Below are 16,718 nucleotides of genomic sequence, written 5' to 3' on the forward strand. Positions count from 1 at the left end.
AAATCCATAAAACAACACGGAGATAACGATTGCCTCCATCTCTTGCTTTTTCTAAAAGGCAGTGAAATGAAAACAAAGAAAGTCTACATAGATTCTGTTCTGGGTCTCGACCGAATGCCCTGGGGTGTCAATTAATTTAGTCTGGGGATTTGTGGCCTACTCTCCCTAATTGAGCCCGATGGAGACCCCCTTGGCTCTTTACGATAGGATAGGAAGTAGTGCGTTTCATAATTAATACTCCCCCCCCCCCCTTTTTATTAGTATTATTTTTTTTTAATGAGGGCTGTAATGTTGTTCGCGTACGCATCTCAGTGCGGTAAAAGGCCATTGACGCCATTGTTCATGTTTGTAACGTTAGCTGCTGGTGTGATGAGTAAGGGTGACAAACTAATTCAAAGCAGCACATTGAAGTAAATGCCGCGCTTTTGTGTGTTTTTGAACACAGAACACAGCTCCCTCAATGAGTGTCTCATTAGCGTTGCTTAATGTGTGTGCTTTTTAAAGCTTAGAGGTTAATGCCCGACTTGCCGTCATCTCACTGGAGCTCTCTTTTAATTTGATGCATAATTCTTTTTTTTTTTTTTTTGTCAGCAGCCAACAAGAGTCTCTTCACAGAAAGCTGATGTGTTGTATTTTGGCCTCGCTTTGCAACGGATACACAAAAGCACAAAGACCACTTCTAATTAAACCTGTTTTAATATTCCTCTTCACTTTTTCCTTTTCATGCTGCACATTAACGATGTTTTCTCTCTGTCCATAGAAAATAACTCCTGGCGATTAAACAAATTACTTTCTACCCCCTTGGGAGCCATGAATCTCTTCTGGAAACAATAAAATGGTAAGATTCACAATGTTGCCGCCTCGGCATTCTTACAAAACCACCTTTACAATATTCATATACACTTTTTTTCTGTTTTGCTGCTTTTCCGCTACACAGACTGGGCAGTAACAATGGAAGCTCGCCTGTATTTTCCTCGAGGCAAGTTCAGAAGACAAATTTTATTCAACGGGAGACTAAAGGCACCACGAAAATGGCCCACTGTGGCAAAGTGGAGATTATGGCACATAATTCTGCGATGTTCGGAGCTAAGGTACAAAGTAAGCTAATGTTAGCATTGTCTGTTTATTTATTTTTTGTCATTTTTTATGTATCGTCAAATATAACAGCAGCGCGGTAATGTTGAATATGATCAACCAATGAGAGACCACGTGTGGTTTCGTAGTATAGTACAAGGTTTTGCCATTGGAAATTGTCAATAGGCAGAAACTGTATGGAGTCTATTTGGGAGCAACTGAAAAGGTGCATGCAACCTAATTTCCCCTTTTCCCCCTGCATGTCGACTTTGCCGGGGAGAAAAGTTTTTAATTTAACATCAAATGCTCATTTTGTTCATTTGATTTCTTGTAAGTGGAAACGTCCTTTTAACCCACAGATGAGCTGCCAGAAGACGAGAGTTGGGGAGGAGGGCGGCTGGTCTGTTACCTGCTGGCCTCAATACTTCTGCTTTGTATTGAGTAGAAGAAAGGAAGGAGAAAAACTCATTTCCTGAAATTCCATCTCTTAAGTGTTGATTAGTGAAGGAGTGTAATTATAATGAAATGTGAAGTCAGGCTTTTTCAGATTGCACCGCTTCCCTAAGAAAAATCAGGCCAGGATTAAGGAATAAATGATTAATGAGTGAGCTAATTAATCAATATATTATTAAAGCAGCTAGCAGTGTGAACAACTGGGCATGATGGCGCTGCATTAAATAGATGTGTTGAAACCAAAAAAGGATGTGGGCTCATCTGGTTGTTTGTGTTCTGCTCACACAGAGAAGCGGATGGATAGAGAGAAGTGACGGATGGGAGGAGATGCAGGCTGAAGCCTCTGCATCTGCCGGCAGCCTTTGGTGCGAGAGCCTTGACCTCAGAATACAGCATTTGCAAGTTCTGCTGCTTATCTCGAGGTCGGGTCGGGAGGTTGTGAGCGAGGGAAGGCGGCGTGGCAAAGCATGAGCCGGCCGCACTAATGATGTTTGCAGCGCTAAGATGACACTGTGATGCACCGTCAACATCTCTGACTATGCAAAAGTTCCTGAGCGATGCCCACGCCTCCTCATTCACTCCCCCCTGTCGTTAACTAGGACAGCCCATCAATCTTTGATAATGTGCAGTGTGGGTCTCTCCTGTGTGACCGAACTGATGAGACATCACAGCAGGGTTTGATGTATAAATGTAACTGTGATATACTGGACGGCTTCAAGTCAGGTTTGACCTTTTTTTTTTTGCGCTGGATATTAATGACTACAGTGAAAGAATGAACTATCTGTGTGATGCATCCCTCCCAGTGGAGCTCGGCACACTTTATCTTTTTGGCACGGGCTTCCTTTGCTACCTTTTACTCAGCTTTCATGTCTGCCAAAAGTCCCCTGAGCTGGCACACAACGGGATGCGAAATGCAAAAAATATTATTTCATAAGCGGATGGGTTTATTGTTTCTTTTAAAATGTAGCATTGCTCTTTAAAAGCTGCATTTTTACCCTCCCCCACGACACCAGGAAACTCATCCTCAAAGCTGGAGTATGAGAAAAAGATCTTTCATTCCGGCATATCTTCCTTGGCATTTACTGGTGGCCTTATTAAGCGCCTTGTGAGTGACTGAGGCACAGTGTACTTGGGGACTCTTATGGGAGGCGGATCTCGTGGTGGTGCACGGATGCTGTAACATGCTGAGGGCAAAATCATGATATTGTTTATCAGCCTGCATTGCTTAAAACACAAATTACTATGGATGTATTTTTCTCAGGCTCACATTGCTGTTTTTTAGTTGTTTTTTTTTTTGTAAAAAACTTACAAAACTACATAGTAAATTTCATATACATTTTACTCTAAGAAGACTATATTTGGTCCCGTTAAACCGTAAAATTTCAGCGTAAAATATTCAGCATAACATTCTCAATGTAACTTTTAGGGGGAATCTTGTGCTCAATATTTTACTGGGACCAAATATAGTCCTTTTAGAGAAAAAGTTTCTCTACAAAATTGACAGAGTACATTTTTGCACATTAACATATTAATTGTCATTATTGACGCATGCAAGCCGGTGAACCTTTTGCACCGTTGTGGGTGTGAACACAGCCGACTTGATCGGCCCGCAATTAAAGAGGCAAGCTGAAAATCCTTGACATGACAGAAGCTTATTTGGTACAAGCTCGTGCCACACTCTGTTCCCAAATATACCACAGCATTCCACGACTCTTCAGCATCAAGTGGCTGTGAATGGGTCTTTGTAACAGTGGCTGGTTTCCTCATTGAGCATGGAACATTGGACATATGGTGGCTGTGTGTCGGGATGTGTGACGGCAGAGAATGCCGAGGGTTGGTCTCTCGACCTCGGCTTGGCCTCACGCACCTCACCACCCGCCACACTTAAGTCTGCTGGTTTGATTGACTTAAACACTTCATTGTGCGCTCTGTCTTTGCATTGAGGTTTAACTTTTGTATGGCCCTTAGTTGGAAAAGATGGACAGATGTGCTCTAAAGAACTAGTGTACTGAAGACGGAGCACGTGTCCTTTATTAGGCAAAAATTCACAGGCAAACCCTTATTTTGTATGCCGAGCCTATTTTCACCAGAGGTTGGGATTAAAAAAAAAAATAAAAAATCTAGCCCCACACTAGGTCTGTCTAATCGATTTTCTTTAGTTTATTTCCCTTCAATCCTTTTTTTTTTTTTTTGTCAGTTGTGCAAAGTTGTGCCTGTCTGCCCCCAGCCCCAAATGACGTAGTGGGTCACTCCTCACTTCTCTGTTGGCATCGCGGGTTTGGTGATTGTTGGGGTGAATTGTTGTTTGTTTCCACAACCGGCGTGTAATTGATGGGAGACCAGTCCAGAGCCTAGTCAGCCAAAGTTAGCTCCGATAATCTGTAGCGCCCCAGGACACTGAAAAGGAAAAGCGATGCACAAAAAAAATGGATGTCTGTCCTCATTCAAGCCCATCTAGCATGTCACTTTTTCCATTCTCCATTCAAAATTAGACGAAGCGAGAGATTTCCAGTTTGGGGCTGAGACATACAAGTGAAGCATCGCAGGCTTCTCAGCCCATCTGGTGTGATGATCGATCATTAGATCGAGTATTTAAACTCCTTCGCTTTGCCTGCTGGCTCACACTGATCCCATATCAGCCTCGCAGGATACGGTATGAATCACAGGAAGTTGAGATCGATCCATAAAGATTGTGCCGCTTGATTACAGATGAAAAAAATCCAATTTGGCTTAGCCCCTTGGATGCCTTGGAGCCCGACTGTTTGTGTGAGCAAATGGACGCATGCCTCCATGTCTATTAACAACTTTTATTTTCAATAAAAAGCTTTCTTGGTTTGCCATTTTCTGATTTGAGCCCTTCATTCGTCACCTTCACTCTTTCACTTTGCTCTGTCTGTCCTGCACTAAAAGCACCCTTCTTAAGGGAGCTCTCGCCTGAATCTTAATTAAAACAGTCTCCAACTGCCCAACCCAGCATCCCAGGGGCTGTCTGAAAGCAGCTTAGAACAATCAAGAGGACGGATTAGAAGTGAGAAGAAAAGCCGAGGTAGAGCCGTAGAAGGGATCGGGAGGGGGAGAGAGAAACAACAACAAGAATGCGGTGGCGGGGAGAAAAATATAGCAAGGAGGTAAAGAAATGACCCCTTTCCTTCATCCCCCTGATCCTCTCTCCTTCCCCCTTTGCTCAATGGCGCCGCCCGCCCTCTCTGGGCTCTGGAGTCTTGGCCTGACCTATTGACATTCAGCGTCTCGGCAGATTAAGCAGCGAATGGAGCCTCTGGAAAGGGTAAACACACTGGAGGAACAATGACCAACAGGAGGCAACCTTATTGGATTCTAATTAACCGCCAGGAGAGATGGCTTAGGGCGTGTTAAGTGCTGCGGGACACAAGTTAGAGCCCCAAACATCAAGCGAGCAGCGCAACTCGCATCACTTTGTTGTATGGCTTCATTTAGCTCTTTTCCGAACTCTCCGCTTTCTCTCCCTACCTATTTGCCAGCTGTTTCAACATCTGAGCCGGGAAAATGGCAAACTGATTCTCATTAAGGCACTCCGCAGAGATCCATTTGTATTCCTTATTCCCGACTCTCTATTTCTTCTTTGACCAACCCGTCACTCAAAGATCTCGGTTTGAGCGATAAGGTTAAAGTAGGATGGAAATAGTCTTGGAAATAATTTCATATTGAGCAGATTGAATTGTGACATGCAGAGGAAATATGAGGGAATCAAGCTTCTGCGTTGCTCTCTGAGCAGGAGGTGTGAATCTCAGTGACCACGAACCTCCAAATGTGACGGACCCCTTTCGGTATTTCCCTCTCTCCCAATTAAAGAGAGTGCTCGTTGGCTCCTTTTTAAATGTGAACTTTATCATTGGTCCAGCGGGGCCCTCAGCCTTTGAGTGGTCCCCTGATTAGACACTCTCACAATGGTCCAAAGTCCTATTGCTTATAGAACCACAAGCACTAATGAGTCTGCTTTCATTAATAGTGTGAGAAGGCCCAGGGCCGGAGACACAAATGTGTGTGTTTCAGACCCCGCCAGAAAAAGGCCACTGTCACCTCAGCAAGCATACAAAGCAATTCATTAATTGGTGAGAAAACACACACGTACACACACTTCTCGGTGAGTGTGGTGGGGATTCTTGTTAGCACATTACCTGGGATCAAAGAGGCAAAGGCTGCGGAGAGGAATCATTATTTGCTCGGAAAAACAGCAGCTCAGTGTTACAGACTGTCCCTGTCCCATGGCAAAATGGCAGGCTCATCCGTTTTCTTACAAAACTTACAAAAAGCAACCTGTTCACTTGCCATCATCATGTGAGTCTTTTGAAAGCCCTTGAGAATTTTTTTTCCCTCGAATCAAGTGGGAATGAATCGGACTTCACTTGTGATCCAAGCCTGGAGGTATAAAAGAGCCACATGAACGCTGGCCATTTTCGCACCATTACCACAACAGTCATGGCGGTATTAGCTTGAAATGGGCCATTGATTTCTCTCATCCCCGCAAAAACTAGTCCGGACCAGTTCTGAGATGTACCTTGTTTATTTATTTATTTTTTTTCAAAACAAAATATCACATGCCTACTGCAACACAACCTTTTAAACCCAATAGAAGAGCTCCATAGATAGAATGTGCCCCTACTTGGGGGCGTTAAACAAAGGCCCCCCCGTTCGAAATTGCCTTTTAAAGAACTGCCCGGCACAATCAGTGCCGGAGCTGCTGTTGTGTATCAAAATGAGCATTCAGAAAAAGAAAGGCTGAGGTTTGTGGAGCACAGAACGGTTCATCTGAAGTGTGACGCTACAAGAGCCTCCTCGCAGCACTTTGAATGAGCCAACAATCACCCTCGCTGCTCCTCAATCTTTCGGTCAGCTGTTTAACTGCCCGCTGATTGAGGGGCTTCATTAGGGGCTTATTTATCTTTCCATGTATCACCGCCCCAAAAGACCACTGACAAGCTCAGTACGCCCCCACACATACACAGAGATAAGAACCTCTCAAGCCTAAATCCTTTGTGATGGTACAATTCACAATTTGACCAACATTTTCAGCAAATGTTGAGTTTAAGAGGTTTATGTAAGAAAGTAGTCCACATGCTAGGGCGACAAGGAACAAATCGACAATGATAACTGATATAAGGAATCGTTACTATGCAGCATGGAGTTAGAAAAATTTCACCCACTCAGCTCAAACGCTTATATAAATTATTTGTGCCCTTCGTTATTATCAGTGGAAAGCTTTTTCTTATTCTGATATGCCAGTTAAGAATCATCCACTGACTGTTTCAGTCTTTTTGTAAGGAGGCTGGCCTTCTGTTATCTACTGTCATAGTCAATGTTAAGAGTTACTCAAGAGTTGTATTTTTTATTGTTATCTAGTGATTGGCTTATTTTTACACTTGCATGGATTTGAAACTTGAAACATTGAAACTTGATAACAAGAAAAACTTACATTTCTTTAACACTTACACATATACGGGTTGTCTGGATTCTTTGATAGTTTATGTGACAGCTCAGAGGCTTAATACCACCTGAGTTAAAGAGTGGGCCGGGTCGACCCGGTGAGCGAACAAGGAGAACCTCCCAAACAAGCCACAACAAACACCTTGCTGAAGCCACTCTCCAGCTTTGATGCGAGGAAGCAGAGTGCAACGCTCGTGCTTTTTTTTAGGGGGGGGGGGGGTTGTTTCAAACATCTCCCTTTCCTCCCATGTCTAGCGGGTGTATTAAATACAATTCCACCTGCACTGGGGCTGCATGCACCTCAAAGAGCAATCTGAGAAGAGGGCTTTTCCATCTTATCGCTCTTGGCTCCTTCATTGCCCGCTCTCCTTCTCTCCCAGTCTATACCTGCCCCATCTTTTTTAAAAGCTTCTTTTAACCTGATCACTTGAATGTATAAAATCCAGAAGATTGTGCCTATCAATGCCTGTCTTTCCCCCTGTGTGAATTTCCTTTTCGAGCCCATTGTTTTATTTAGCCTAATTACGGTGTCTCACTCATGTAATTAGCACAAAAAATAACTATCTGCCATAGCCCGGTGTCTCCCCTTTGCCCCTCCCTTTGCAGCTTCTGAGAACACAAATTATGGAGAACAATAGGTACAAATGGCTCCTGCACCAAAGCCATGATGGATGCAGCCCTGCATCTCATCCTTTTCTCACTTACTCTCCCTCCCTTCTTCATTATGTTCAGCTTTATATGGCTCTGCTTGGAAATAGTGGCGAGCTCGAGCACTTTCCTGCCCAACTATCTGTTCATTGTATGCTTTGTCTTCTGTTCTGGGAACCGGCACTATTTTCGCACTGACATCATAGTATTAAGCCGCTCGGTCATTTTTGCAGCCATTTCTTCCCTCCTACTGGCAGTCCCTTCTCTTCTATCCTCCAGTGCATTCACAGAACACGCCTGGGACTTGCTAAAGCAAACATCATGTGCCATAGCCCCATCTGTGGATAGTCTGAGCGGGGAACAATCAGTCCCTCTCCTCCTCTGCTTCGTTCCTCCTTCCGGCCCCCTGGGATCGACGCAGAAGTAGGATGCCTCATTCAGACGGGTGCAATGTGCTGGAACAATGGTTTGGGCTGCTTCATTCTACCAGGGGTGTTAAGTTCACCTCAGCCAGCTTGGCAAGCACTTATACCGACTGTTACTGGCCTCCTTACTGCAGCTTGCCGGGAATGTGGCAGAAGACGCCTCCCACGATACGCATCCACATCTCTACCCACACATACGTACGCACACAGCCGCCCCGCGCATGTCCGAGTACACACCTGAGAGCTCATGTTTGGCCCGCAGGTGCTAAAATATCAACTTTCCGTAAATCCCCTTCAGAGCATATGGTAAGTTACACCCCGGTTGTTTTCTTTCACCCCTGCCACGCCAAAAAGAGAAAAAAGCAGCAGGCTTGCTTTACACCGATTCAAGCATATCCATTACCTGAAATGTTCAGCTCCTGGCAGTAAATCCCTTTGACCCTTCTCATTCCTTCTGTCTGCCTCTCTCCCACCCCCTATTCCCATGCTGAGCCCATGGCAGTTTGCACATTGCTTTTTGTGGCCAAAAAGACAGCAGGGGAGAGAGAGCGAGAGCGAGAGACACCTTTCCTTCCTCCCGCTTCAACCGCCACCCACATACGCCGTTTCTCGCGTTTCCACACTGCTCGATAACATTAACATGTTTCGCCATTGGGGGGAGTTGCAGTTTAAAGCCAGATCAATACACTTTGATTGACATCCTTCAGTTGATAGCAAATTGGCTGACATCTTTCTCGAAGCTCGAGGCGGGAAAACGAATCAGCAGTGCAGGGAAGAAATATAAATAAAAGACAATTCCTCCGGCCATTTCTCTACAACACAAGACAGACAATACGACTGTAAACGGGACTGAAGCACCGCCAAACCAATATTTTGATTCGTGTTTGAGTCACCAAGACAATATTGGCCGTGGCCATGCGAACGCATAAAAACAACAAGAAGAAAAGATTGCTGTGGCTGAACCTCCGAATTAGGCTTCACTTCACTGCAACTTGAAAAATGTCTCCGATTCCGACATTATCTGCAAAGTGCGAGGATCTGTTCATTTTTCCATGTCTTTGCCAGTGATGAGTTCCACTTTGAGCCAATCTAATATGTTTCTTTCAGCTTTAAACACCGCCTTAAATCTGATGTAATGCTCCCTGATTTCAAGCATCTCAACTATGGTATTTGAATACTGACAACCAGGCCATTTTTATGAGTTGTGTAAACTACATTAAATACGCTCCTCTAAAAGCACATGACACGAGGAGCAGTTTTTCTCATATGTGTCATTTGTAAAAAATAAGATGACATGTCCTGTTCTTGGAGCATTATCAATTAGACAATTGGACTTTGACTAATCATTCCAGAAAGGGCACAAAGCCCCGAAGATGCCTCACACTCATGTCAACTTATCATCACAATGCGTGCCCTTGACCCCGGTGACTAGCTGTGTACATGCGTCGGTGAGTTCATGGTGAGTCACTTGTGGCGAATGAGCATATGTCATCAGCCCACAGCATTCTGCAGAACATTTCAGATCTTCTCTTAGGAGATGGCAACAGAATGCCTAGTCTTTCCTTTCTTTACAGGACAAAAGAGCGATGAAGGAATTTCTACCTAAGCTTGTTTTTTTTTCCCCCTCATAATCCTCCTACAGCTGAGCTTTGCTTGATACAAGGTTAAGGAATTCAAGATAACACATATTGCTGTGCTGCACTAGACACGTTTAAATTTTCTGTGAATACGTGTGTGCGTGGACACCAGGTATGAAATTCTTCTCTTGCTTGATTAAAGGATAAAAATGAAGCTGTAACTTTATTATTGTTGCGTGTTGAAGGTGTACATCTTCTGAGCCGGAATTGACATTGAGTGTCTGGGTGTGTGCGTGTCTGTGTGTGTGTGGAGGAAGGGGAGGAGAATGCGAGCCAACTTCTCAAAATATCTTCTACTGTATAAACGTGACTTCATCCCTCGAGGTGCTGTTTTAATGACGTGCGCAGAATTAATTCTCAATCCTCCCCATCTTTCCATTACGTTGTTTGCAAAGGAGAATGAAAGAGTAAACAAGTTTGTGTCGCACGCTGACGATCCAGCCCGAGGTGGAGTCGCCGGGGAAGATGTCTCCAGGCAAAGGCAGGAAAGCTGACACGGGCCCCTCCATTGTCCCGTTTCTTTGTCATTTCCTCCCCGGATGCGACGACTGGCCCAGAGGGAGACAAGGTGAGGATGTGCACAAGGAGAAAGTGAAGACAAAGGAGGATGGGTGGGCTGAAGAGGACAAGTGCCATCAACAGTTTGCTACCTGGCTTCCTGCGCTGGGTCAGAGCAGCAAACACGACTGGCTAATTTGCTAACAGCTGATAACAATGCACGGGGACATACTGCCAAGTTCTTTTTTATCTGTGTTTACCCGAATGGCAAAGCTGATTAGAGGCAGGCGTCATTATGAAGTGCCATTGTTTCCTTTCTCCTTTGCACACGTGTAGGGGCTGTTTCTGAAGGCTCGCAATGCAATGTGTGCACCGTGTCTACAGGATGAGGAGAAAGCAGCAGGCCATTGTTTAACAGCTTGGTCATTCATTACTGTTTGTTTGCGCGTGCCTCCTGCATAAAATGAGTGTTTAGAGGGAATAGGAGCAAATTAGAGCGCTTGGGAGAAGCCCGAGTGTCTCAAATAGGGGTGTCTATGCAAATAGACACCATGGCCTCTATATTCATAGAGAGCGCAGGTGCGCTTGGAGTGCAAGCCTCGTTTAGCTGGAATTTGGAAGACGGCTCTGTACTAAGATGGGCGTTCCGGTGAATTGAGGGCGTTTCCTTTGACACACTCTCGGCACATCTGGCAATTTAGTGGCTGAAAGTAGTCTAAACCCAAGACCTGCTAGATCCACGTGTAAGTATTGGCGTTGGTGTGATGCGATTTGGGAGAATTTGATCGAGGTGCAGGAAGACAGATTGCTAGCAAGTCCTTAGAAACCTACTCTGCATGCATCAACCTCGGACAAGGATTCTAGCAAATCACTTTCCACTTTTCACCTTTCAGGCGCAGATTTCCAAGTTAAAGAGAGGAACCGCCTCAATTGGTGATGAAGCAAGTCGGCTGTGTTGATGGCGACAATGGCTCAAACTGCCTCTTTTAAACTGCGCCAAGCTTTGCAAAAATACCAACACTTGGTGTCACCCGCCCATTTGCACTTTTAGACAGCCGACACCAGACTTGCACGAGGCATGAATGGTCTGCTTCAGTTCAACCTCGTGTTTTTTGTCCTTTTTTCTGCATTTTGAGAAGTCTTTTTTTTTCTTTGATTTATACTGCATTTCCGCATGGATAGATAGATAGATTTCCTACCCTCAAGTGAATGTGGATAATGTTAAATACAACTTTGCAAGCGTAAAAACCAATACACAGAGAGACAGGAAGTCAAAGTAAGCTAAAAATGCATCTTAGCCATGACTACGTCTCTTAAATAATGCACGACACTCCTCTCCAGGAGTCAGCTGCATCCAGATTCTGCTGGATCGGCACTATGCAACTCGTGTCCAAAGCCGGCTGGCTGAAGTTCCTGCCAACAAACTTTGTACCACTAAGCGAAGGAAATAAAATGAGGATGGGCGGCGGGTGTTGATGGTGGGGGAAGTTAAGAGGAACGATGAGTGAGTGTGTTCGACATGCGGCGAAAAAAGGTTAATGACGCTCTGCCGCTTGTCCCCGGTGTTTTCCCGCCATGTGCAATCATTAAGATACTGGTGACGCATCTAAGCCTCATGCTTGCAACAAGACTCTCGTCTCACTTTCCTCCACCCACAATGACCCCCTCCCACTTTCCTCGACGAGAATTCAAAGAACCATCGCTCATGAAATATGCACACTTTCTTAAAGCCACCCTATTGGGGGCCAGGCTGTCAGTGGGCCCACAAACATGTCTGCACCGAACAAGGATGAGACAAATCTCTAGTAATGGCCAAGAGGGGAGATGATGCTTGGTAACGGCTTTGTAGGTGTGTGTATGTGTGTCGGCTCATTAAGAAGATGCACTTGCATGTCCCCATGACCCTTTGTCAGATGTTCACCAATAAGCAAGAAAGGGGAAAAAAATAAAGGCTTCTGTGAAGAAAGAAGGTGATTTTTTTGCACCATGGAGTTGCACCATGGTGTGGCGACACAACTTAAAGAGGGAAGCAGTAGAAACTTGTAATCTCAGCACTCAGCCTTTGAACTCGGCCCGATGAGACACAAGCTTCCCAAAGCAAAAAAAAAAAAAAAAAAAAAAAAGGTTTCCAAAGAAGCGCTCGCAGAAGATTACTCAGAATACTGATGTAGTGTGGAATCAAATTCCTCAGGGCGCCAAAGGGGACTTCCCGGGAAAGTAAATTGCGAGCGGGGAACAAGACTGTATAACGCCTGCGTGCAATCATGTGCTAGGACACATTGTGATGTAGCAACAATGGTGCCGAAAATAACCAATTGAAATTCAATCAGCACCAAATTGCACTTTCTATGTCACTTTTTCTTTACTCGCACTGGATTGGGACTTGCACCTTCTCCGTCACTTATCCACTACTTCCCACAGATTTGATTTGGTTCCTGCTTCAAAATAGCACTGTGAGAAATTGAAAACTTCACTGATTTGAATGCATCCGTCACTCAACGAGGGTCTCCTGTATTCAAATTTCACCATGTGATGACATTAATTGGAGAGGAGACTGAGGGCAGCAAGTAAACAGCAGCGAAGTGGAGACTGTGGAAGATAACAACAGCGGTTAGGGAGAGATTGGAAGCAGCCGTCTATTTTCTATAACGCTTGTCCTCGTTTGGCTCGCGGGCAGGCCAGAGCCTCACAGAAGCTTACAAAGAGTGTAAGCTCAGGCTGATGACGATCAACCGGTGACCAGCAGAGGCATTAAAAAAAAACATCAATAGGGAGTAGGTTTCAAGCCGAAGTACTGAGTAGATTCATAAAAAAAAGAACTAGGGCAGCACAGTGGATTAGTGGTTATAATGTGTCTTACAATTCCGAGGTACTGGGTTTAAATCTTGGCGCTGGCCTTACATGTGCGGATTTTGCATGTTATCTCCGAGCTTACATGGGTTCCCCCAACATGCATGTTAGGTTCATTGAAGACGAAATTGCCCATAAGTGGGAATGTGAGTGCAAGTGTGAAGGGCGACAAGTGCTGAGTGTACGGCGGCTCTTGTACTTGTAAGCAAGAATAGATTTTCAGCACCTGCAACCTGCTATTTAAATGTAGCCTATATGTTCTTTGTCCATTCTATTTTTTTTTTTTGTGTGCAAAAAAACTGCTCCTTAGGGGAGCTATTTTGACAGTTGGGAGTTAGAGTGACTTTGCGTGAAAGCTTTGACAACAACTAAAAAAAAAATAAGTGCTGCAAGGTGTCTTGCACTCTAATTAGGGCAGCTGCTACCATTTTCATGATTTGGGTGCTTGTGTGCGTGTATGTGACTGTGTAGAATGTGTGTGAATGTGTGCTGGATTTGGAAGGAGGGGGGTAAAGTGCCACTGTCTGGCTACCGGCGCTTCCCTCCTTCTTATCCAGCTGTTGCTCGTCTGTCAAAGAGCAAAGGTTTGCTGGCATCCCATCAGCCCCCCACCAACCCCCCCCAGCCCCACAATGACGAAACCATGTGGAGTGAAGAGGGGTTTAATGGTACTGCGCTGCTCCCAACAAATGGCTTTTAAGCAAACAATACCATTTGTTAACTAAAATTCTGGCTTGTGATTCAGTCATGTTTTTTTTCCTTAAGGTGTTTAATTAACTCACTTGTACATTCTACGTGTGTGTGCGCGCGCGCGTGTGTGTACGTGTTTTCTTTAACAGCTCTGGCACAATGCTGATAAGTCACAGTCTCTCAGTGTTAATTACCGCAAGCTATTTTCTTTTTGCATCAAGACATATGCGAGTTGTTAGCAGTCAGTCAGCAGCCAAATCACGCGTGGAAGTAGAGAAAGTTTAGGATGAAGTAGGCTTTCTTAAAAAAAATAAAAAAAGGTGATGTCCCTTTTACTTCATTCACCAATCTGCTGAACACGATTGGGTGTTTTCAGAGGTATTTTATTAGAAGGATTATTTGAGGATGGTGCTTGGTATTCGGGGCCGCGGGGGTGGGGGAGCCCCCCAAAATTATAATAAAAAAAGATTAAAAATAACAAATGCGCTTTCTAGTCTAATTACGCAGATTTGATGTTTTTTCTTACTTCGTTCATTCACATTCATTCAGTTTACACAACGATTCTGCTCAACTTTCCCTTCCGTGTCTCATCTTCCGCGACCACCTCCACGCGCAACCCGCAAAGCCTTGCCAAGAATCCCAAGCAAAGTGCGTGTAATCCACTCACTGCCGCGCCACTCGCCACACAGTGTGAGACCCACTGATGCAATCATGCTGCCCCTAACTAATTGCATGCGTAATTCCACAGATAACAGGTTTGTAGTTTGTGTGTGGATGAGGAATTGTCCCATGGATCGACGCGCCGCACCGGCTGCTTTGACGCAGCGCGCGTTAAGACGCACTCAAATGTTAATTTAATACAAGAACGATCAAATATAAAGTGATCTTACCTGAAGCCATAAGGCAAAAGATGAGGTAAAGCACGGTCATTGTAGTTGTTCTCCCGTGGCCGCGTGTATTAACGCCTGCTCCGTCTGCTTCGCGCGGGGGCTGCTTGTGGTCCACTCGCTCACGCACTCCCGTGATATGATCCACTCGAGTGCAATCGCTGTGAATAAGCCCCAAACACTTGGAGGAAGTCTAGTCACAGATGCATGTTTCCCCACTCGTGATAACTTTCCACTCTGCAGAATCAAAAGCCACGGGCTGGAAGCGCGGTCCACTTGTTCACTGCTGCGCGCTCTTCACCAGGACTGTGGGCGCTTGTGATGATGGAGCCGGCTGAAGTTGCCTCTCTCCTCCTCCTCCTCCTCTCTCCTCCTCCTTTTCCTCCGTGTGAGTGACTCTCTCGCTGTGATGTATGTATGGAACGTACGCGCACTCCTCTCCGCTTCTTGCCAACGGGAGACGCGCACTGTTGGGGGCTTACACCACATTTGGCACCAAGATGAGTGTGTGGAGCCCCTTTGCCTCACACGCACGCCGGTGGGGCGGTGGGAAGGGTGGCGGAACCTCCCACCACCACCCTCTACACCGCCTCTTGGGGTCCCCTATTGGCTGAGCTGGCGTCCAGGGGAGGGCTTCGTTTGAAACAGTTATCCCGAGTTAAATGTGTGCTTGAATACACATTTTGCTGTGCAGACGCCCAGACGTTAACGGCCACTATCATAATCAGAGGTGGCAAATACGCACACTCTATAGAAGCACTGATTCAATGCTTTGACTTCGAAGAAAAGTGCTCTGAAATGCAGTAAAACGTTTTATCATAAACAATATCAGTTTCTGATGACTGAGCACAATGGAAAAAAGCTTCTGCACACCAAATTATTTCCCTCTTATATGCAGTGACACGGATTTTCACACATTGTCACAGCATTCCCTGTTTATTATAAATCAATCAATCAATCAGTGCTTTACATCATCGTAATTTGTTTTCAAATAGGGAGTAAAAGTCAAAAGTCATCAGAAATATACATCCTCAGGCAAAGTGCAATACCTGAAAAAAACTATTTGCACTTCACATCTCTCCACTGATCTTAACAGAACAGCACCATTTTGTCCTTGTTGTTTTGTTTGCCGTGTCAAACTACTTTTACACATTAAAACCAGTCACAATATTACCACCCGTCAATAAATTCAATCCTTTATTTCCACCATCCATTGTCGAACTCGGGTTGCAGTGGGTGCTGGAACCTAGCCAAGCTGACTTTGGGTGAGAGACAGGGTGCACTCTGAACTGGTCACCAGCCAATCACAGAGCACATGTAAACAAACACGTTCACACTCACATCTAATAGAACCCTTTAGAGTCCTCAAGGAACCTTAAATGCGTGTTTTTGGACTGTGGGAGGAAGCCGGAGTTGATAGAACGTCAAAAAACTCTACAAAGAACGGTTAGATCGTTCCCGAATCATCAAGTTCAGTTCGGTAAGGTGTGCATGGTAACTACTCATCTACTGCAGCGCCCTCCTTTCGTACAATCATAGATAAATTAAGTGCATGTATTTTCCGAGATCGAAATGATCTTGTCTCTCGTCACAACAACCCAACAATGAGATCACACACAGGCAAGAACGAGATCTCCGAATGCTGCCTTGACAAAGATAATAATGCTCTTAATTGAACTGGATTTATTGTACTAATCCGTCAATTGGGAAATTGAATTTGTGGTTGTTGTAGTTTGCAACGCTGTCGAAAAGCATTGCATCATACTGAGAGCTGTTTCTTGCCTGGCCCGCTCACGTAGCCCAATGATCTGAGGAGGAATAATAGAAACGCCTCTCGGTATGATAGCGTCACAAACCATTGTACATTTCAGAATTCATAATATAATTTTTAATTTTGCCTTTGCAAATACAATATGAGAAATGGGAATAATCTTTTGCGGTGTCAAACAGTCGCTGTCCGGACATCATCTTTATATTCTGAACCGCCTGACAAAAAAGTTAACCATTAAAAAACTCAATATTCAAGATATGGCTTTTTAAATACACAAACAAACCCCAAAAAAGCCTTTGTAAAATTACAAAACACTGATTAC

At 44.7% G+C, this 16,718-nt stretch overlaps 1 protein-coding gene across 2 annotated transcripts in view; it reads right to left on the bottom strand.

Moving 5' to 3' along the window:
* kirrel2 (kirre like nephrin family adhesion molecule 2) overlaps positions 1 to 14,985 on the bottom strand; it is a 37,139-nt gene extending 22,154 nt beyond the window's left edge. For both annotated transcript variants that reach the window (XM_088307330.1, XM_088307329.1), the window contains exon 1: positions 14,629 to 14,985. In XM_088307330.1, the coding sequence (XP_088163456.1) occupies positions 14,629 to 14,668 (40 nt within the window). In that variant the 5' untranslated portion in view covers positions 14,669 to 14,985. The remainder of the gene's footprint in view (positions 1 to 14,628) is intronic.
* Positions 14,986 to 16,718: the final 1,733 nt, after the last annotated feature.

The sequence above is a fragment of the Idiotropiscis lumnitzeri genome, chromosome 10 (genome assembly GCF_059441095.1).
Source record: "Idiotropiscis lumnitzeri isolate Australia: NSW breed Sydney's pygmy pipehorse chromosome 10, RoL_Ilum_1.0, whole genome shotgun sequence".
Classification (NCBI taxonomy): Eukaryota; Metazoa; Chordata; class Actinopteri; order Syngnathiformes; family Syngnathidae; genus Idiotropiscis; species Idiotropiscis lumnitzeri.